The sequence below is a fragment of the Camellia sinensis genome, chromosome 14 (assembly GCF_055761805.1).
Source record: "Camellia sinensis isolate YWXY chromosome 14, ASM5576180v1, whole genome shotgun sequence".
NCBI classification, from domain to species: Eukaryota; Viridiplantae; Streptophyta; class Magnoliopsida; order Ericales; family Theaceae; genus Camellia; species Camellia sinensis.
In genome coordinates this window covers 22,042,847-22,066,711 of record NC_138974.1, presented here as the reverse complement: position 1 = coordinate 22,066,711, position 23,865 = coordinate 22,042,847, and the positions used below count along the sequence as shown (strand labels likewise).

At 39.5% G+C, this 23,865-nt stretch overlaps 1 protein-coding gene across 6 annotated transcripts in view; it reads right to left on the bottom strand.

Annotated features, from left to right (window-relative positions):
* Window positions 1-23,865, bottom strand: part of LOC114258300 (rho GTPase-activating protein 7) — a 133,817-nt gene that overhangs the window by 31,393 nt on the left and 78,559 nt on the right. For all 6 annotated transcript variants that reach the window (XM_082906616.1, XM_082906615.1, XM_028198248.2 and 3 more), the window contains 5 exons: window positions 19,683-19,732; window positions 16,257-16,317; window positions 16,081-16,164; window positions 393-506; window positions 82-251 (listed from right to left, as the gene is read on the bottom strand). In XM_082906616.1, coding sequence (XP_082762742.1) covers window positions 82-251; window positions 393-506; window positions 16,081-16,164; window positions 16,257-16,317; window positions 19,683-19,732 — 479 coding nt within the window. The remainder of the gene's footprint in view (window positions 1-81; window positions 252-392; window positions 507-16,080; window positions 16,165-16,256; window positions 16,318-19,682; window positions 19,733-23,865) is intronic.

Below are 23,865 nucleotides of genomic sequence, written 5' to 3'. Positions count from 1 at the left end.
ACACAACTACACAGCCTATAAATCATAGATATGGAAGCTTAAAAATTGGAAACATTATATAATTGGAGTTTTGTAGCTCACAGTTGAGAATTATGATTTTGGACATGTTGAAAGTTGTCACATGCATCAGACAGGGAGCTGTACTGATGCTGACATTGCTGATTTAGTTGATGGTGGAGTTCTGCAACTTTCTGCTTCAACCTGGCCACATCTGCTTCAGCAAGAGCAATCTCCTCAAGCTCAGCCATTGTCTTCACAATAGAGTAAACTCATAAGAATGTATAGCGCAGAGCAGTGAATGAACACACACAAGAAGTGGAAGAAAACAAAAGAAAAATTAATACGCTTTTTTTTCTTTCTTTGATGAGTAGTTTGCTTTTAACAATACAGACCTTGGAATCCATACCACGAGAGGTTGAGAACTGTCCAGAAGACATGCTCAACCCAACTTCCAAAGCAGCACGCAGATCTCTCTCGGCTTGCAACTGTTCTTGCAGTCTTGAAACCTATCATACCAACCTTCAGAAGTGAATACAGAAATGCTAACAAAATATTCAACTGCCCCCCTCTCTAATTATTCTTCACATGGAAAGGGGACAAGTGTAATAGGAACAAATTCTTAGCTTTTGACACGTGCCAAATACATTAAACCATAGATAAATTCTACATGATAGAATTCATGTACACACATACACAAATCCATAGAGTGAAATAGATAGAATCACGGTCTTATTTATGGTCAAATATTTGAACAATGAAATCAATTTTATTCAGACAAAATAAAAAATGGGTAATTCTATTTAGACAGCACAAAATCTCTCAATTCACACCATCTACTGCCTATTTACTTAGTTCACACCACACCTAAATTGGAAAGTTTGATTTTGTCTTAATACACACCATTATTTTTTAAATAATACCAAATTACCCCTTTCTTCAATAAACCCAAACCCTAACCCTAACCATAACCATAACCATAACCATAACCACTACCACTACCACTACCGGCCGGCACCCCTCCCCAACCCTCTAGTCGCCGGCCCCTCTAACCTCCCTCCCTCTTGCTGCCTCCATTAACCACTGTATCCATTGCCACCAGCTCCACAGTTGTCGCCCTAATCCCAACATCACTACCTACCATTGTTGTCGTTGCCATCAACCCCAGCCCTCCTCCCCCTTCGGCAACCTTCTCCAGCCCTCTTCCCCCACCCTCGTTGCTTGTTACTGTCGGAATCACGTTGCCCTTCGTTATGATCATGATCGCATTGTCCCTTCACACTTCGGCACCCTCCACATCATCTCCCCCATCTCATCCTAACCTCTGCAACCATCGTAACGCCATAGCCATCCCTCTCTTCTCTTTTTCTTCTTCAAATCGTAGATCTGGTTTCCTGGTTGCTCTCTCTCTTTCTGTTGGCGATGGTGGTGGGGACTATTGGTCATGGCGGTGGCCAATGTCGGGTTTTAATGGTATAGGAAGGTGAAGGTGGTGGTGGTGGTGGTGGTGGTGGTGGTTTGGGACGGCAACCAGAGGTAGCGAAGGCTTGTGGTGATGGTGGTGTGTAAGGAGAGATTAGGGTTTAGAAATTTGTCCCAATAGATAATTTGATTGTGGGACAAAATTGTAATAAAAAGAAGGATGATGGTGTGTACTAAGAGTATTGTAGGCGTGAAAATAGAATTTCCCATAAAAAATTGGGTATATTGTTATTTTTTAGAAGAGGAAAAATTAGGGTATGAGTGGTTTATCATACCCTTTTATATTAAATCATAAACATAAGTTAAAGCCTAAATAAAGGCCCATTACACCAAATAAAGAGGCTGAATGAGAAAAAAAATAAGAAATATCCTAACACATTCTAACACTCCCCCTCAAGCTGGTGCGAAGATATCTCTCATGCCCAGCTTGTCGAGAATGTCACGGAATGGTTTAATCCCTAATCCTTTGGTAAGAACATCAGCCAATTGATCCCCGGACCGCACGAAAGGCGTACATATAGTGCCACTAGTAAGCTTTTCCTTGATAAAATGCCGATCAATCTCCACATGCTTGGTCCGATCACGCTGAACCGGATTGTCAGCGATATTAATGGCGGTCTTATTGTCACAGTAGAGCCTCATAGAATCTGTCTGATGAATCCCCAAATCCCGCAATAATAATCTAATCCATAAAAGCTCACACACACCTTGAGCCATAGCTCTGAATTCGGTCTCTGCACTAGACCGCGCAACAACATTTTGTTTCTTGCTTCTCCAAGTAACTAGATTTCCTCCAATGAAGGTACAATAGCCAGAGGTGGATCTTCTATCAGTTACTGAGCCAGCCCAATCAGCATCTGTATATGCCTCCACACTGAGATGACCATGCTTTAAGAAATAAAGATCCTTTCCCGGAGAAGATTTCAAGTACCTCAGATTCTGCATAACCGCCTCTAAGTGAGTTGCACGTGGAGCATGCATAAACTGACTAACCATACTTGCTGTAATAGCAATGTTAGGCCGCGAATGGGATAAGTAAATAAGCTTACCCACTAGTCTCTGGTATCTCCCCCTGTCTACAGGCTCGCCTCCTTGATCCTCACTAAGCTTTAGTCCGGGCTCTAGTGGTGTATCACACGCTTTACTTCCAAGCATTCTCGTTTCTTTTAGCAAATCAAGCACATACTTTTGTTGACATATGAAGATACCATCTTTGGACCGACCAACCTCAATGCCTAGAAAGTACTTCAAGTTGCCTAAGTCTTTGATTTCAAACTCATTAACCAAATACTCCTTTAACCGAGGAACCTCCTCAACATCATCCCCTGTGAGTACAATATCATCCACATAGACAATGAGGGCTGTCGTTTTACCACGTGAGGAGTGTTTCACAAACAAAGTATGATCAGCTTGACTCTGTTTGAAACCATATCTCAGCATAGCCTGAGTAAACCTCCCAAACCAAGCCCTAGGAGACTGCTTAAGGCCATAAAGTGACTTGCGTAACCAGCACACCTTTCCTATGGTTTTAACATCCTCAAAGCCTGGGGGAATGTTCATGTACACTTCTTCTGCCAGATCTCCATGGAGGAAAGCATTTTTCACATCAAATTGATGGAGAGGCCAGTCGAGATTAGAGGCAAGGGAGAGAAGGACTCTGACAGAATTCATCTTAGCAACCGGTGCAAATGTCTCCTGGTAGTCTACTCCATAAGTCTGAGTAAAACCCTTGGCCACCAACCTAGCCTTATAACGTTCAATTGAACCATCGGCTTTGTGCTGTACAGTGTACACCCACTTACATCCAACAGGTCGTTTGTCCTTAGGTAACGCAGCCAATTCCCAAGTGCCATTTTTAGCAAGCACTCTCATCTCCTCCATCATGGCATGCTTCCGCTTAGGAGTAGAAAGAGCATCCTGAAAATTGAAAGGAAGACTCACAAAAGAAACCTTAGATAGAAAAGCTTTATAGGAAAAAGTCAGATTAGTGTAGGAGACAAAATGAGAAATAGGATGTTGAGTACACGACCTAACCCCCTTCCTTTTAGCAATGGGAACATCTAGATCAGACAGAATTGAGTTACCTGGAGGTTCACCAGAAGGAGAGGATTCTGGACACTCATCAAAAGAAGAAGATAGCAGTGGAGAATCCGAATTGGTCTCTTGTACCCAAGTAACTTTCTGTCTACCCTTGTCCCTGACATACACTTTGCCGTCTTTCACTGCAGATGGAAAGTCAGCATTCTCAGATGGAGAATCAGCATTCTCAGTAATAATAGTCTCAGGAGTTACAATAACTGATGGTGATGGTAGTGATACAGGAGTCTCGTCACACCAAGGCGCCCCCTGAAGAGATGACGGGGACACCGGGAAGGAGAGAAAGTAGGACTGAGATTCAAAGAAAGACACAACCATAGAGACAAACCATTTGTGAGAGGAGGGATGATAACATTTGTAGCCCTTTTGAGTGGTGGAGAAACCCAGGAAGACACGCCGAAGAGACCGAGGATCCAACTTACTACGGGTAGGAGAATGGTTATAAACAAAGCACACACACCTAAAGGTTTTGGGAGGAATGGAGAAGGCAGCAGAAGCTTGGAAGCCGAGCAAAACCTGAAGAGGAGTTTGTTTATGAAGAACCTGTGTAGGAAGCCGATTGATGAAGAAGGCAGCAGTGAGAACCGCTTCCCCTCAATAGGATCGAGGAACGCGCATTTCAAAGGATAAACAACGCGCAATATCAAGAAGATGCCGGTTTTTACGCTCGGCAACACCATTCTGTTGAGGGGTATTGGTACAAGAAGTTTGATGAATAATACCATGAGTGGCAAAATAGCTAGCAAGGCCAGAATCAATGTATTCCCCCCCATTATCAGAACGCAGAATTTTGACAACGGCCCCAAATTAAGTGCAAAGCATTTTATGAAAATTTTGAAACACGGAAAACACCTCACATTTGTCCTTCATAAGATACACCCAAGTGGTCCTAGAACAATCATCAATAAAGGTGACAAACCATCTTTGACCCTTTAAAGACACAAAACGAGAGGGACCCTATACATCAGAATAAATCAAAGAAAAATGAACTAAACTTTTATTAATAGAAGGGGCAAAAGAAGCTCTGTGTTGTTTGCCAAGTTGACACGACTCACAATGAAACTCAGAAACATTATTTTTCAAAGATGCTTAAGTAACAAAAAAGATGGATGCCCAAGACGGCGGTGCCACAGCCATATGTCTTCTTTGGTAGATGGAAACTGAATGGATGAGTGAGCCAGCTTGTCTACTTGATCCAAGATATAGAGACCATTCTCGTGTCTACCATTGCCAATCATCTTCCTCGTGATAAGGTCTTGAAACAGACAATGTGTTAAAATTTATCAATAAACCTACCACCACTACCACCTCACCTACTCCACTAAACCTAACCCACTACACCACTACCACCTCACCTACTCCACTAAACCTAACCCACTACACCTACACCTACATCTATATAAGGAACCATTTGTAATAGACAGAACAAATCAATTCATCAATCAATAATACATATATTTCTACATGGTATCAGAGCAAGGTTAAGACCTTAGTATTTCCTGCTTCACCGGCGGGCGGCAACCTCGCCTTGGCCGCCCGCCGGACCTCAACTTATTCCGCTGTCATCTCTATCAATAGATATAGCTTCCAGTTCGCCACCACCAGAGGCGACTTCTCTACATACAAAGATCAACCACTTCCGCAAAGCTTACTTTTCCCAGTATCCAATCTGTGATTAAAAAAAAAAAAAAAAAAAAAAAACCACGGCAGCTCTCTCTATTTGCGTCAGGGTAGTGAATGCCATTTGGCTCCAAACCATTTGGTAGGTAAATTGTCTTCATGCGATCTGCATCATAGACCCCAGTTGGCAGCATCTCGGCCATATCTTTGATCTGTGCTGTAAGTGACTTTATCACTTCTTTTGCAACTTGAGATTTAGCAGATTCTTCTGCAGCAAGTACTGTAGCTTCCTGGGCTTTTTTGTTGATTTCTGAAGCTCCAATTCTTGAAGTTCACACCGATGTCGAAGGCTCTCTCTCACTCCCTCTGGCATGAGCTCTCTCGGAGATGAATAGACACAAAACACAGACCTCTCTCTCTCTCTCTCGGGGGCAAAACCCAGCTTGCTCACAGCCCATGGCTGCCACTCCAGGCGCCGTCGTTGTCACCGGCGACCAACACCACCTGCAGCTTCATCTCCGAAGCTCTCTCTCTCTCTGCACCGCGTCACCACCGTGTGCCTCTGTGGGTATTCAAAGAATTGCTTGGGCCTTTGGTGCGAGAGAAAGCTCCCCCCGCCATGGGTTATCATGGTATCTGGTGCTGTCTTGACTAGTTTGCTTTCTGGGTCTGATCGTGTTCAATTGGTATTCTCTTACTGGTCGCAGTTCTGGGCTACTGATGCGTGTTGAAGAGCTGGTCCTTGTGGTTTGTTCATGAGGTTCTTGCTGGTCATAGTCATCTGTCTGTATCTTCAGACACGACTGTATGATTCTATGGTCTGCAGACTATGGTTCAGGATAATATCTTGGATGGTCTTGGTACTTGAATTGTGGTTAAAAAATTGGCAGAAAGCAGACCTATGCACATGGCCACACACTTTCCACACACTCCTGTTCCCACTCAACTTTCTCTTCTTTTTTTTTTATTTTTTTTTTTATTTCTTTTCTTCCATCTTTTGAAAAGCAAAAGAGACACAACCTGATTTGCACCTCAATATTCTTACTTTTCCTCGTGGGCTTGTTCCCACCACACTATTATACTATATTCTATTATTATTATTATTATTTACACAAAACAAAAAAAAAAAAAAAAAAAAAAACCATTGCAGGTTTTCACAAAACCGTTGGTCACGAAACCTTGTTTTCATTATTCTTTCTTTGCACACACAAAAAAAAAAAAAAAAAAAAAAAAACACACAACAAAAACAAACAAACAACAAACAGCAGAAGAAGAAGAACTGCACACCACACTCATTTTATTCATGTTGAGGCTCACCCCAATCACCATGTTACAAAAAAAAAAAAAAAAAAAAAAAAAAAAAACACAAACCAAAACAAAACACCCACACCCACAGTGGGATTTTTCTTCTCTACTCTGCTGCAGGTCTCTTCTTCTTGCCTCCGTCCTGGACGGCCCTTGCCGGTGTTGCCTCCGGATTTCCCACTCCACTGGGCACGATCACTACTCCCTGCTCCTCCACTGCAGCATACGGCGGACCTCCAAATCGGAACATCACAGTGGCCTTCCGCTTTAGCTCCTTGTTTTCCGCTTTCAGCGTACTTATCTCTGCTCGCGCATCCTTATACATGCGTTGGAGCAGAGCCAACTGGGAGTTTAACTGTTGCACCTCATTTGTCCTGCTCTGCAGCCGGTGCGACAAATTTGTGACCGCAGTCATGGTTTCCACGCATGACTTCAGAGTATACTGATTGGCCTCAATATCAGTTTGCACCGCCATTTTTTGCTCCACCGACCGCATCGGAAAGTTCAACGGAGCAAAACCAGAGGTGTTTGGTTGAGGTTCACTGGCCACCGCACCAGTTATTTCTCTTGTGGACTCGTTCAGTTCTGGAAAGAGCGTGAGCAGCCCACGGGAAGAGGAGGCCATGTTCTGGGTAGCTGGACGAGAAGAAGAGGCCATGTTGCTGAGTGTTTCAGAGACGGGTTGGTTACAGAGTATTACAGAGTTTCTCTCTCAGCAAAGGAAGAGTTTTTTCAGAGGATTTTCAGAAGTTTTTTGTCTGCCTCAGCCTCTGCCTCAACCTTGGTTTAAATAGCCAGGGCCGATCCGCGCATCGCGCGCCACTTGTCGACAGCCGACCAACGGGCGCGCAAGCCAAGGCGCCCACGTGCCTCGCCATCATGTCAGGCACACCTTTTTATGACTTGGGCACGCCTTTTGATGGCACGCCTTTTATGGATTGGGCACGCCTTTTGAAAAATTGGGCACACCTTTTGAGAGTGCAACTTTTTCAAGGGTCCGACAAGACTCTGTAAACTGTCCCGACATTGATTCCGGTTAGTTTCTACAAGGGTCCGACAAGACTCTGTAAACTGTCCCGACATTGATTCCGGTTAGTTTCTACAAGGGTCCAGCAAGACTCCGTAAACTGTCACAACAACTGTCACAACATTGTCTACTACAACGGTCCGACATGACCCCATAAACTGTCTTCTACAACGGTCCGATATGACCCCATAAACTGTCTTCTACATCGGTCTGACACCGCCATCCAGTGTCCTCTACAACGTTATGACACCCCCATACAGTGTCCTCTACAACGTTATGACACCACCATACAGTGTCCTCTACAACGTTATGACACCACCATCCAGTGTCTTCACCAATGGTCTGACACGACCATACAGTGTCTCCTATCCTCTTTTATTTTTATGTATTTTCTTGTTTTGTTCCTCTCTCCAAACTCAAGTTGGTTAGTTTCTATCCTCCTTGAGTTTGCGGGGGGCTGTTAAAATTTATCAATAAACCTACCACCACTACCACCTCACCTACTCCACTAAACCTAACCCACTACACCACTACCACCTCACCTACTCCACTAAACCTAACCCACTACACCTACACCTACATCTATATAAGGATCCATTTGTAATAGACAGAACAAATCAATTCATCAATCAATAATACATATATTTCTACACAATGATCAGGGAAAAAGGTCACACTACAATTTAAGTCCCAAGTAATACGATTTAAAGACAAAAGATTAAAACTAAAATTAGGAACATGGAGGACAGAAGAGAAAGGAAGAGAAGCAGTGGCATGAATTAAACCTTTCCCATACACAGAAGAAATGGTACCATCAGCAATCCGAACTTTATCCTGCCCTGAAGAAGGGGTATACGCGGAGAACAAATCAGAAGAACTAGACATGTGGTCGGAAGCACCAAAATCGATACTCCAAGGTAACGTTTGATGAGAGAGGAAAGCACTTGTAGAAGAAGCTAAGTTACCTGACTGGGCGATATTACCTGAGGATGAACTAGAGGCCCGACGGTCTAGTGAGTGGCGAAGAGCAACCTCCAACTCAGAAGTAGAAAACCCTAAGGTATCAGTAGATGAATCAACTGGAGCTGTGGACTGTGGCTCAACTGTATCAGAATAATGGGCTCGGGCATTAGGCCCACGGCCTCGAGACTGTCCGGAGCGACCCCCTCGAGAACCAAAACGGTCTCCACGGCCTCCAGATGGTTGCCCATGCAACTTCCAACAAGTCTCACGGGTGTGGCGAGAGTGACGACAAAAATCACAAAAGAGAGTATCCTTCTCGGAAGGAGGACAAGAACCACGATCCCCATCTCGAGAGGGGGCAGAAACTAGGGCAGATCGATCAGAAGAGGCAGCCAGAAGCATAGCAGAACGACGACTCTCCTCATTCTGCACATAAGCAAACGCTTCTTGGAGAGAAGGAAGCGCATCCATACCAAGCACACGACTCCGAACAGGATCAAACTCCACATTCAATCCTTCCAAAAACTTGAAGACTCGCACTTGTTCAACAAATTTTCGGTAACTAGCAGAATCTGTGGGACAAACAGGTTTATAGTCCTGAAGATGATCAAGTCGCTTCCACCCATTGCTAAGGAAAGTAAAATACTAGAGAATAGTCATCTCACCCTGAACGGACCGGTCAATAGAGCGTCGCAACTCAAAAGTCTGTGAGAAATTACCTTTGCGGGAATACGTAGTGGCCACAGCCTCCCAAATATCCTGTGCTGTGTCCATAAACAAGTATCCCTCACCGATCTCCGAAACCATAGAGTGTATCAACCAACCCATGACAAGAGAATTGGTAATCTCCCACTGATCATAACCTGTATCGGTGACACTGGGAGCCTGAACACGCCCATCAACATATCACATCTTCCCTTTGCTCTTCAAAAATATAGTCAAACTTTGCGACCACGCTAGATAGTTCTGACCATTAAAGAGAGAGGTGGTGATTTTCTGGCCAGGGTGGAGAGAATCGGTCATCGAAGTAGTCAAAACAGGACTCGCGCCCTGTGTAGTAGGTTGCGAAGTAGTAGACTCACCAGTCAATTCGGCCATAAAGACGTCGCGACGGAACCTTCACAAACACACCCAGAGTGAATCACAAACCCGAAAGATGGGAGAATATAATAATGAATTTAAAAATAAATTTAAGAGAACATTATTTTTTTTTCTTTTTTCTTTTTTTTGTTTTTGTTTTTGTTTTTGTTTTTGTTTTTGTTTTTGTTTTTTTAATTTAGAAGACCGTCAGAGAGAGAATATGAAGAGGAGTTACATATAGAGAGACAGAGTGAGACTTACATACCACGAAGACACAGAGAGAGATGAAGACGAAAGAGTTACATGTAGAGACCGAGAGAGAGATGTCAATGAAGACAGACCACAGGGCTCCAAGCCACGACAGACCAGGGGTGGAGCAGGAAGGCGTCGACGAGCCCTAGGGTGCTGGTGAAGCCCTAGGGGTTGCGCCTATGTCTTCGACTGGAGTTGTGACTCCGACTGGGGCTATCGGAACCCTAGGTGCCTTCAATTGGGGCTGTCGGAACCCAAGGTGCCTTCGCCTGGGGCTTTCGGGCAGAGGTGGTGGTGCTGTGGCTTCGCCTGGGGTGGTACGGCTTCGTTTTTTTTTTCTTTTTTTTTCCTTCTTCTAGTTCTGCTCTGATACCATGTTATTTTTTAGAAGAGGAAAAATTAGGGTATGAGTGGTTTATCATACCCTTTTATATTAAATCATAAACATAAGTTAAGGCCTAAATAAAGGCCCATTACACCAAATAAAGAGACTGAATGAGAATAAAAATAAGAAATATCCTAACGCATTCTAACATATATTACATTAAAACCTACCATCATTTCTAACAGATATGGGGCACTGACACCCCCCTTTAAAATAAAATAAAAAACACCACTAACACCCCTTACTTTTGCTAACAATATGTGAGAACACCCCATATGGTAATGGAACATTAATAAATCAAATGAAAGATGGTGATGTCAGCAAATTGATATTCTAGAATACCAAAAATGCCTTTATTACATATATAAGATCACAATATTTTGGCAAAAATGTGATAGATGAAAATGAAAATATAATTTTTCCCTTAATAATGAAATGCAGCATTTTAAACACAATTTGATTTTACGAGGGTCATATAAAAAGTAACGCTTATTTACATTTCATATGCATTTTGATTCATATCCTTATAAAAATTAAAAGCAAATATGGTAATACTAATAATATATGAACAAATTCTACTTTACTACAACAAAAATAAATAAATAAATTTAGGAGACATGATAGAAATTAATGACCAATACAACTACCAGGTATCATGGATTTTGTAAGAAGAAAAAAAAAAAGTGATGCATATATTCTTTAAGTTGTATATTGTTTTGGCAAACAATCAGTTACACCTTTTAATTAGAAAATCCATAAACATTTATTGATTATTTGACTAAAATTTGAGATGCAATTTTTTTTATGAAGTGTTAGGTCTCTCCTTATTTTACTTGATCAGAGGCAAAAACATATTTGATAGATATTAAAAGTTTAATATAAATAACCATATTCATTTAGCGTAAATTGCATCGCACCCTTGAGGTTTTTGATAAATAAGGGGAGTCTATGTATGTGTTAGGAACAAAGTTTTTAAAGGCTAATGAGTAATGCCAAAAGTCAAGAGGTAAGCATTTTGAATTTTTATATTTAGTAAATAAATTTTTAAAAAATAAAAAATAAAATAGTATAAAATATTACAATTTAAATATAAAAGTATAAATACTTTTCTCCTCGAATTGTCAAAAATTTCACCGCAGAGAGGAAAGTTTGCCTTCATCGAAGGTGAAATTGACATTCTTAACTTCAATTATTGAGCTCCTCACTTGCGCCTCAACTTTGTGTTTCTTGTTAGGTCATTCACTTGAATTTTCTCATGGAATACCATTACAAAAGTGGTTATTCTTTTATATGTTTAAACTATTTATTAGACTAAGATTAACAAGTCTAAGACAAGCCCTTGATATGCATACTCCTCATATGCTTATGCGCAACGGCATATAAGGTGCACCTAAGACTGTGATGCTCAAGCCTTTGGGGAGTGTTGCTTAAAAATCAAACGATCGATATATTTTGACTTGCCTCACCTTGAGGTGAGCTTCAATAACACCTTTTAAAGCTTTGGTTAGAAACCTTGGGGGTGTTGGTGTAATTGATATTATTCAACTATGAGAGCAAAATATCAAACAATTCCTTCATAAATGCCAGTCAATTTACAACCTAACAAGAATAACAATGTAATGTCTGAAAAAATAGTGATGTCCCAATATTGTTGTGAACTTTTACGGGTGTTGCTATAATTTAAAAAAAATAATAAAAATTAAGACGAGCATTCATAATTTAATATTATCAGCTAACTAAATCCACTAGATAATAAGGTAAATTGGTCTCTCTCCCATTATTATAGGGGTATGGGTAATGCAATCCAAATGCAAATCAAGGACAAATTCAAAGAGAGAAGACAAATACCCCAATTTGGGGTAAAATCCCAAAGGGCCAGAGAGAAAAACCAAGCCCTACTTGAATCACAATGTATATTCTTTCAATCCAAAACTAAGTAGAATGGAATATTACATCACCTATTTATAGACTACAACTAATAGGCTATTTACTAGACACTTAACGTATCTATACTACATCATCAGAATCCCCCTCTTCAAAAAACATGTCCTCAAGTTTAAGTAGCAACTAAGTAAGCTCAATATAACACCATGCATTGAATACTTAGGCGAGGAGTAGGAAAATGGAGGTTTGTCCAAGCTTTAGCGAGAGGGTATGGTATGGGCATCTCATCTTCATGCTCAACACAACCATAGCTCTCGCAACTCATCCTTCCTTGAATACATGGAATTGCATCCTTTGCTAAACAACCATAGCTGTAAACTGACAACCTCCATCATACCCATACCATACTCTCTCACTAAAGCTTGGACAAACCTCCATTTTCCTGAGCCCTTCATCTCTGTGGGCTGGCTTGGAAGCAAGCTACATGTTGCATATCTCACCCCCTTTCTTATCATTAGTAAGACAGGTTGCCTTTCTCCCCTTTTAATAATATTAAGGTAAGCTTTGGCACATTGGTGTGGAGATGTACTCATTCGGTCGGAATGAGATCAATAGACTAGCAAACAGATAGCTTTCAAAGCAAGGTTGAGGAATGTGACAAAAGATGAAAGGATTGACTACGGTTGTTTAGCTAAGGATGCAATTCCATGTATCCAAGTTGCGAGAGCTATGCTTGCGTTGAGCATGGAGATGAGATGCCCATACCATACCCTCTTGCTAAAACTTGGACAAACCTCCCTTTTCCTGAGCCCTTCATCTCTACAGGCCGGCTTGGAAGCAAGCTACATGTTGCCTATCTCACTCCCTTTCTTATTATTAACAAGATAGGTTGCCCTTCTCCCCTTTTAATAATAATAATAAGGTCAGCTTTGGCACACTGGTGCAGAGATGTACTCATTCAGTCAGAATGAGATCAATAGACTAGCAAACAGAAAACTTCCAAAGCAAGGTTGAAGAATGTGACAAAAGATGAAAGGATCGATTATGCATCCACGAAGTAAGAACCACGTGAGAGAAGCTAATCGGAAGCGAGAATTCTCAATCGCAATATATCCTTCTGTCCCTTTAGACACAACAATCAAATGAGCATCACCACTAGCAGCGTACTCAACTCAAGCCAACATCTTACAGAGGCATACAAAAGCAGGAAACAAAGCTTCAAATAAACTCTTTGAAGCTTTCAAAAATATCACTGTACCTCCTCCAGTAAACAATTTGTTACTCATTTGCTTCGTCTTGTCTCATTCATTTTGATTTTGATTGTGATTATCCCTTCCAAGAGAGCGGATCCAACGTTTCACTCTACTAGATCGAACACAATCAGAGCCATTCGGCAAATATGCTGGATTTCGAACCAGATAGAACACAATCAGAGGCATTCGACAACTACCAAACTCGATTTTAGAGGATTCAAGCTGGAGAAGACTTCAATCAAATCTTTTAACACAGATCTGAAGAATCCAAACATAGAGAAAGGGTTCAAACACATATCTACTTCAAACCAAACCTGAGCTGAAAGAATCGAAACAGATTTGAGGGACTTAAACACAGATCTGAAAAAATTCTAAGAGTTTCGAATCAGATCCAACAGATTTGAAGTTTCTCGAACCAGATCTGAGGGACTTGAACACAGATCCGAAGACATCTGAGTTTCAATCCAGATCCATGAAATTTGAAGTCAAATTGACCTCAACCAAGCCTTTTCGAACATAGATATGAAAAATTCTAAGAGTTTCGAATTAGATCCAACGGACTTGAACACAAATCGACCTCAACCAAGCTTTTTTGGACACAGATCTAAAGAATTCTAACAGATTTGAAGTTTCTCAAACCAGATCTGAGGATTCGAACTAGATTTGAACCGAAGAACGTAGGATCGCAAATCGAAATCTCATCGCGAAGTTGAATCAAGAGTCGAATCTAGGTCGAAATCGAGTTGCAAAGTTGAATCTGATCTCGCTATACTCGAATAGATACAAAACGATCCACTTCAGGTTGCTTCAACGAATCTAGCGCCGAACAGCACTGACTTTCCAGTTAAGGTTTTCACAAATTCATGATTCGATCATGAGAGAGTGCAGATTAGGAAGAAATTAGGATCATGCTAAGCTCTAATACCAAATAATGCAATCAAATGCAAATCAAGGTCAAACCTCTGTGGGCTAGAGAGAAAAACCAAGCTCTACTACAATCGCAATTGTGTTTTTAATCCAAAACTAAGTACAATGGAATATTACATCACCTATGTATAGACTACAACTAATAGGCCATTTAATATACGCCTATCTATTCTAATACATCAATGGGGTTCAGGGAAGTTCCCGCAGAGGAAAGGGCTGTAGGTGATGGTGCCTTTTGCTTCACAGTCCTGATTGAACTAACTAGTTGCTTAACCCTCCAGCATAAAAAATGTTACATTAATCCTGGAGCTGTGTGATCTCTCTTGTGCATAATGCAAGAGCTCTTTCATTGCATATTTGAGCTTAACACTTGTTCACACCAGGCTGAATGGGTTTACGGCAAAAGGACATCAAATATTTTTTTTTATCGCTTTATGTCCCAAAGAGGGACATTTTATTCTTGTTGAAAAGTTGGATAACCATTGAAGGCCAATTTTCAAGGGCAACAATTTTCCTAGATGCAGCAGTTGGAGAGCAACTGGATCTACCAATTTAGTAGTTACTAATTTTGTTTCTTCTGTGACTAGTGGTTGAAAAAGCTGACTGTCAATCAAGTTTTGGAATGGGAGAGACTGGTTTAGTAAGGCTTCAACTAAAATGAATCAATAGAAACTAATAAAAACAAGAATATGAAGCACATAAATCTTGCAGTGGCTCATATTTAAGGGATAAATGTAATTTTTCAATCCAGAAAACCCGAAACCCATTGTACCAATAAATTCTGAAAGGTAGCGTTAACTGTCTAATAAAAGCAAAACCAACAGTCAAGCCTTAGTTAACATCTGTTAACAATATAATCATTCTGGACAAAACTATCAACACTCCAAAGTCCAAACCCCTAGCCAGCTGACAGAACCATATAATTGTCATGCCCAGCTCTCTCCACACCAGTTTGTCAGCAAAAAATTAGGATCTTTAACAGTTAGAACTTTCTCTCTCGTATCAAAAAAATATGCACATTGGCCTTCTCTTCAAACAGCAAATGAAACTCAGATGCTATTTCTTCCTCCTAATCTATCAATCAAGCAACGTCTCACTTCCCCTTTAAAATTGGCTCTAATGTGCTATGCAGTTTCGTAAGACCCAAATTTTTACTTATCTCATAATAGGCAGTTAATTGACGAATTTCACGTCTCTCTCTCTCTCTCTCTCTCTCACACACACACACACACACACAAAATAAAGGTCTTTCCATGCATCAATAACTTCTTGTAATCTGTTATTCTGCAAAGTGGTGACAGGGAAATCATTGCCATTTTACTTTGTGATTCTATAAAGAGATACTGATGTGTGTGTGTCTGCGCGCGCGCGCGCCAGAGAGAGAGAGAGAGAGCGCTCTTCAATGGCATGAATCAAGCAGTGAAGAGATGAAAATTTATTCAACTTGTGTCTATAAATAAGCAGCCCATTCCATCTTAGATTTTTTGGGGAGGGGGTGTTCTAAGGCATTCATAGAAAACACAGTTCTGAGTTTTTGGCTATTCAACAGTTACTCAACATCTTCCCTATTATGGATTATTTTCAATTACATCAGAAAATTCACTATTAGAAGAAGTGTGAAACAAAACCAAGGCATAAAATGGCATGCAACTGAACATATTTAACTGAAGGGACAAACCTGAAGTTCATGCCCAATGCTGAACATATTGAGTGAAAAAAGTGAGATAGAAAATAGTATCAAAAGAAACCAAGTAATGGCAAAACAACCACAAATATTTTCCATATCTAATGGGTAAAAAAGAGTATACATCTTGTTCAAGTGCCAAGCGACGCTCATGCAAAGCTTCTTTCCTTCTCTCCAAGCTAGCCTGTAAAATAGCATTTCCTCTAGCCTAACACAGATGGCAGCCAAATTTCGTTAGTGAGAATGCTACTGTTCTATAGATCAGTGCAAAATGCTGTTACAATGACAGTAAAGTATTACCCCCTTTGCAATCCTGTGTTGCAAGTCATTCTTTGTAATTTCAAGCCTTTGGATAGCCAGTCTGCAAACAAGTCATCAAATCTATTTGTCAACAGATAGGTTTCTATATCTATATATACACACACACAAAAGGTATCATACTAGAGCAAAGCCATGACAATTAACTTGTGTTTAACATTAAAATAATTTAGTCAGCAAATTCTTTCTTCACACATTGAACTATGAAAGTGGTGGATCATATATCATGGAAAGATTATAGGGAGTCTTGATCAGAGCTCCCTCATTTAAACTAGTATAATGACACCAAAAAAAGGTTTCCTAATTCCAGTCCTCTAATATTTGGGAAACTAATTTCCGACATAGTTGATTCACAAGTAGCACCTTTCACTTTTTGAATCTTTAAAATTCAATAACTTTCGATATAGATCGCCCTTTTTTTTAATTTTATAAAGACAGAAATTTCATCGTTTTCAAAAAGCAATTTTTTTAATGACTAAATATTAAAAATAATAAGGGTCATAGCAAAAATCAGGCACCTAATTTCTTATTTAGGGCTAAAATTTCTAAGTTAGTAAAGAGTGATGCTATTAGGACCCCATCAATTATTTTGGACCCCCTATTTTTTAGCCTTTTTTTTTTATTACAATAATAACCTCAAATGAAATTACTAAAAAGGATATCAATAATTTTGGAACACCCTATCTTACAATTAAACCTACACACCCACTACATCATGAGTTAGGATTTATGAGAGCACCCACCTCCATCACCACCCATCGATCTTCCCCAAATCTCACCTTCAAAACCAACCCACCCTCAAAACCTTGAACACTCTTTCGCAATAATATTCTAACGGTAACGGTGGCAACCATTTGATTACCTACACTTCTCCGGCAATGACAATGAGTGGAAGTTTTTCCGACAACCACAACTCCATGTGACGAGAAGAGTACAACAATAAAAGCTTCATAACTTTGATGGTGTTCTTAGCTCAGACGAGATTGGCCTTGTAAGGGTAAGTTTTTTGAAAAAAAAGGGCAAAAATAACAAAAACTGTTCGTCATTTTTTCAGAACTGAACTCCCGAACATATGACCAAAATTTGGGAATACAGGTCCGAACATTGTTCATTAGTTCAAGAACAGATAACGGAACATTTCTTATTTGTTCGGGAACAAATAATTGAACATTATTAATGAACCTTTTTCAAACTTTAAATCACAAAACCCAGGTAAGATAAGGAACAAGAATTGAAACTGTCAGAAAATTCAAAGAAACTCACCTGAGAGATAACAAATCCAAACTCGTGGAGATCGCAAAACCCACAGAAGGGGAATGTTGAATCAACAACAAAAAACCCTACATTTATTTTCTTAGGTCATGAACAAGTATGTAGAGATGAAATAGTAATCACCTTCGTTGATTTTCTTAGGGTTTTTGGGAGAGAGGCTTTTTGGGGTGTGGGGGGTGTGCATTCAATTGAATGGATCGAATGTTTTCACAAAGATAATTTTGATATTATTTAGGGAGAGAAGAAATTTTAAGGGTTTTAGAATTTATAAGTGGGGGTTCACAGAAATGAGGGGTCCAAAATAATTGACGGGGTGCTAATAGCAACACTCCTAATAAAATGTCGATTGAATGATTAAAATTTCCTCCAAACAAGAAATTTCTTTGTTTTTCTCTATTTTGAGAGGCTAAAAAAAAACAAAATTGACCTACTTTATATATCAAATACACCCAACTTTATCAAAGACAACAATAGGTTGATCAATCAGTGAAATGACCTACTTCTTAGTTTTCAACTTCTTTGAACTAGAATTAGCTATCTACGGCTTTGGTGCTTTTTAGCCACACTTGGATCCATCCACTTGAGAGAGTGCTGATTTTACAAAGGCCAATAGGGAATAGTGATCAAAGTAGTGATAGCTGCCCTAGAGGCATGTATTAGCAACATTGTCTAGAATGATCCCAAGGCATAGTTCGTTGCAAAAGCCACCACCGCAAAAATCAGCAGCAGAATCTGAATCAACTGCTCCGCTAGCTCCTGCCCTTGAGGATCCATTGGAACCCATAAGGTGAACATCATGATTTTGAGAGGAAACTTGCCAAGTTCACCAAAGAAGATGCACTTGTCTGAAAAAAGGGTATGAAAAATGAGAAGTGACAAGATTTGTAGCTCAAGTCAGTGAAGTAACAGGCACTAGCAGGGTTGCTGGTTAAGGGATCTGATATCACATGCCATCTTGAAGTTTGAAGCATAGCATAGCAGAGGGAGGTGTGGTGCTAAACTTCTAATGTGGCAGCCATGGTTAGAGAAAGAGAGAGCACACTGTTATAGATAAGTTGGTCGAAATGGGTGACGTAAAAAAACATAAACGTGTGAAAAATGGACCTTGTCCTCAAAATGTTAAAAACTGCGGCACCTCACCTTTGAAGACTCTTCTTTCCAAAGGACTCGAATTAATATGAACTTATATTGGAGGAGGTGGTGTCACTAATTTACCCAAGAATCTAAGATTTGGCAAAAATAAGTTTTGGTGCTTGGAAGGCCATTGGAAAAACTAAGATTATACATAGATGAGTGATTATTCTACTCTCTTCAGATGGTATCAACTGTGTCCTATACTACTTTCCTTAGTCTTGCATAACCTTAACTGGCATCTGCTTCTGCACCCAGTTCAACAGCCAAGAACAATTTTTTTTTTTTTGGAAAAATAATAAAATTTTATTGAAAAGGCAACACTATGGGAATGCCACTCATATAGAAGAGAAAAGCAAAAAAACAAAAAAGCCTCTATATGCCTCATGTATCAAAAAAATTTATTGAAAAGAGAACACTATGGGAATGCCACTAGAGAAGGGTTACTCACTCCCGACTCCTAACGGTACAAAAAACTCACAACAGTATGCTAATCCCACACAAAAAAGGAGATCAGCAGAAGGGAGATTAAGTAAAATGATGTTGAAATATATTTTCATTGACTTTTATGACACAACAATATGCTAACTCCTGACAAAAATGACAGCATCCAGACTAGAAACCATTGGTTGGTTCAACTTTTAATTTGTCTTAACCATCAAACAGGCAGTAACCTGAAAAAAAGGAACTGATGCATCATATCAATATTAAAATCCATATACACATCAAAATAGTTCATTAAATTGAGATCTGCAAAAGTGTTATTTGTCCCAAAAGGGAATTTCTCAACCGTCTCTACCTGAATTGAAAAGGCAACAACAAATTGTTCCACAGAAACAGGGGAATTTCAAAAAAGCAGGACATATGAGCATCAATTTCACAGTAGATACACCAGCATACTAAAAATTACATCTCAGATAACTAGCAAGTGTTTTATAAATGAGCCACCAAGAAGTATATCTGGTCCGCAGAGCAACAGAAAACAGTAACTTATGAACATCTTACTCTTCCTCTCCAGAAGAATCAATTGATTCCATTGAGGGTGTCTTTCTAGCCTGTAAATTAGGAAATAAAACGATGTCAGTTTTCTAACACTTTCTATTTCAAGGTGCAAAACCAGAAAAACAGAATAAAGGTATCCGATAATTAATTCTACTAGACGAGTGAAGTGACCCATATTGGACATGCACTCCTACATTTCCTTCTTTTTTTGACATAGTATTTTATTACATTATAGTATTCACTATGACTGCATCTATGTACATCTTCTTTCCAATTCAATTACCATCACCAAATAAACTAAATCTAAGGTCAAAATCATAATGTAATCCAGTTGTGTCATGGATTCTGATATTTTGAATTGCCAGCATTAGAATTTATCATCTTGGTTAATGAACATAGTAATTTTGAGATTTTTTCGATAACTACAATTATATATATGTCATGGATTTGAATATTTAACTCAAATATAATAAATAGTCTAAATGAAAAGAATAGATATACATTTATGTTGTTTTTATTTTGGCATTAGGTTCCCAGTTATTTTATTCAAATTTGTAACGTATTTCTTGTGCGTCCAACTGTTGCGAAGTATCTGGTGAGTGTCACGTACTAGTGTCGTGTCAGACACGACATGTTACTTTCGTAGAAGTGTTCATGTAAAAATATGGTGAAGTTTTGGAACATACCAGTATGGAGGCGTTTGACCACTCCACACATCAATCCAAAATTTTACCCTACGACTATCCCCTGATAGCAAAATACAGGTCCAACAAAGTAGTACCATACATTCCTGAAAGATTTCCATTAAGCCTATGCCATACAAGTTGTGAAACTTTCTAGTACACCAGTCTCCTACAATGGACCCGTACTTGAATTCCACCACCATCCTCTAAAACTCCTAGCTTCTGTGGTGCATCTCAGCTATTTCTCAAAAAGAGATTGATTATAGGTAAAAAACTGATGAATGCCCAAACCACCTACCTTCAGCGGTTTACAAATTGCACTTCACAAGATGATACTGAAATTCACCACCCAAACCACCTTATAAAAAGTTTATTTTAAGTTTTTCCAACCTTTTAGCCACAGTTGCTGGAATATTGAAGACTGACAAGAAATAAGTAGGAGGCTAGAAAAGTACTTTTTATAAGGGTGAGCTCCCCCTAAGAAAGATATTTCCTTTTTCCACCCCAACCTGAAACCTTCTCTTACAGCGCTCAATCATATTATCCCAAACTTTTGTAGCCTTGTAGAAAGACCCAAGAGGAGCTGTAAATAAGAAATGGGAAGAAAAGCAACAAAAAAATTCAAATTTATAGCAAGTTCATGAATGTTTGGTACCTCTTCCACAGGATCACACTTGCTCTTGCTGACACTAGCCCTTAATCCAGAAACAACATCAAAACAAATAAGAACACAGTGTCATCAGAAAAATGCAGATGCAAAGAGAGAAACTTTGCCATACCAACCTCAAAGACCCTGACTTGATTCCCTTCAACTGCCCTCAATATCACCATTCTCAAAGCCTCCATCACCATGATAAAAAGCAATAGGGAGATAGGACCCCCTCAAGGCCTTTAGAGCTCAAAAAGAAACCAGCGGGCGAACCATAGAGATGCAATGATTGATCCAAGTGCACCATTTCTGCCCAAAACCTACCCTCTCCATAATGTACCAAGGAAAATCCCAATTCATATGATCGTAAACTTTCTTCATATCAAGCTTGCAAATGAGCCCTAGTCGTCCACTTCTTAACTTCGAATCTAGACATTAAATAGAGCTGAACACATCTACGATTTGTCTCCCATCCACAAAAGCATTACGAGAATCAGAGATTCAAAGACATCTTTCAAGTCTCCTACTTAAGTCTTTGCCAACAACTTGTAAATGACCCCACCAAACTAATAGGCCAAAGTCCTTCAACTCCCAAACCCAGCTTTCTGGAGATCAGGGATATAAATGGAGATTTCATCACCTATTGATAGACCACAACTAGTAGGACACTTAACCCAATTACTTAACATACAAAACTAATGACACATAAGCATAAGACTCATTATGACACTTACGATTTTTATTCTACTACATCACTTGTAACCATCTTTCATGTCTAAGGTGATGTTGTATGGGTGGTGGAGCTGTTTTGGAAGAAGTTGGCAGGTTGGGAGCAGACCAAAGGGGGCAAGATCACTCTATATTAAGAGTACTTTTTGTCAAGATTTTCAACCTATTTTATGTCTTTGCAAACTATTCCTTTTTGCTGACTAAGAGACTTGACATGTTACGGTGGGAATTTCTACGGAGTGGCATAGGGAAAAAGTGCAAATATCATCATGTTAATTGGAAGATGGTATGTAATGCAATCCAAATGCAAATCAAAGATCAAATTGAGAGAGAGAAGACAAATGCCCCAATTAGGGGTAAAACCCCTAAGGCTAGAGAGAGAAACCAAGCTCTACTCCAATCACAATGTAGATTCTTTCAATCAAAAACTAACTACAATGGAATATTACATCACCTATTTATAGACTACAACTAATACGAAATTTAACATACACTTAACCTATTTATTCTAATACATCAGTATGCACTCTGAAGAGAGGGGGTTTCAACATCAAGAGTTTGGGTATTTTAATAAAGATTTGTTGGGCAAGTGGCTACAGAGATATGCTTGTGAAAGGGACAAGTTTTGGAGAATGGTGGTAACGGCAAAATATGGTACTTAATGGGAAAATTGGAACTCATTACAGGTGTCGATGTCTCATGGTAGAAGCAAGTGGAAAGGTGTTTGTCCAGTTTGGTAGGAATTTTTTAAATTTCCTAATTTCAAGGTGGGGTGAGGAGATAGGTGAAATTTTGGCAGCACAAGTGATGTGTAGATGATGTTTTGGAAAGAACTTTCATCTTTATCTTCCTATTTATAAGCTTAAGTCGTAAATCATGTTTAGGGGATGAATGGTAATGTTTTTTGAGATGTCAAGCTAAGAAGGATCTGCAAGATTATGTGTTAGATTAGCTTATCAATCTACTCAATTTGTTTTACGGTACAAGGACTATGAGAAGGGCTTGACTCTTTAAGATGAGATGTATCTAAGAGTAGAAGGTTGAATGTGAAATCTTTTTTTATGGGGATATGTTGAGTTGAGGAATAAAAGGATGAATTTATCTCGAAAAGGCTTTTGGACTGTTGGAGCTCCATCTATGGTCACTTTCTTTGTGTGGAATCCAATCCATGCAAAGATTCTTATGATTGGCATCGTAATTAGGAGGCGTCAGAATCAAAGTTACCCAGACCATGGGTCATTCCAGTATAAGGAATGGGGCAAGAACATTGTATGCCTTAAGCTCTAAATAGGGGGTAGGCTTCTATAGTTTAGATCATAATTATTATAACTATTAAGGCATTTTCGCATGTGAGAATTTTTCATTAACAATTAAACATCCAATTGAACATAGTCTATTTCTCTTCAAAATAATTATGTAAAAGCACAATAATTGGAGAATTAGGGTCTCTATTATTATATTGTTCTGGCAAAACTCTGGTCCATGGATTTTATTTCATTATATTTGACACCTTTGCTTGCAAGGAAAATGCCGAGGCAATAAATAGTGTTCGAAATGTAAATCACTAGGCTAGTAGTAGTTTATGATAATATTATGTCAGATCTACATAAATTGGTGTTGCCTTTGTATGTAAGGATGAATCAGTTTTACACTTATTCATTGTAACATGGCTAAGAATGTGTGGGGGTTGGTCTTGGCATTGTTTGGGTTGGGTCTTCCATGAAGATAAGGTGAGAGTCATTTTTGTTGGTGGAGAGATGGAGTCGGAAGTGCAGGAGAAAGGCTTTGTTGGAATTAGAATTAATTAGAATCAATTAGGACTTATTTTATGGCCATTGTTTAGGCCTTGATTTTGTTTCTTTTTTACATTATTTCCTATCTTGTAAATCTCTATTAGTATATATACACAGGCTAGTCTTCTTTCTAGACTAAGCCATTCAATTCTTTCATTCTTCTAGGTATCCAAGCCAAACCCTAACCCTAACCCTTTTCTCTCTACTTCAATCTCAACCATTTGACTTCCACCCTTGCCCAAGCCCTTCGGCCACTAGGCTCCCATAGCCTCTCTCTCTCTCTTCCGGCCCTTACCCATCCCTCTCCTCACCAATCGGCTTCTAGGGCAGTT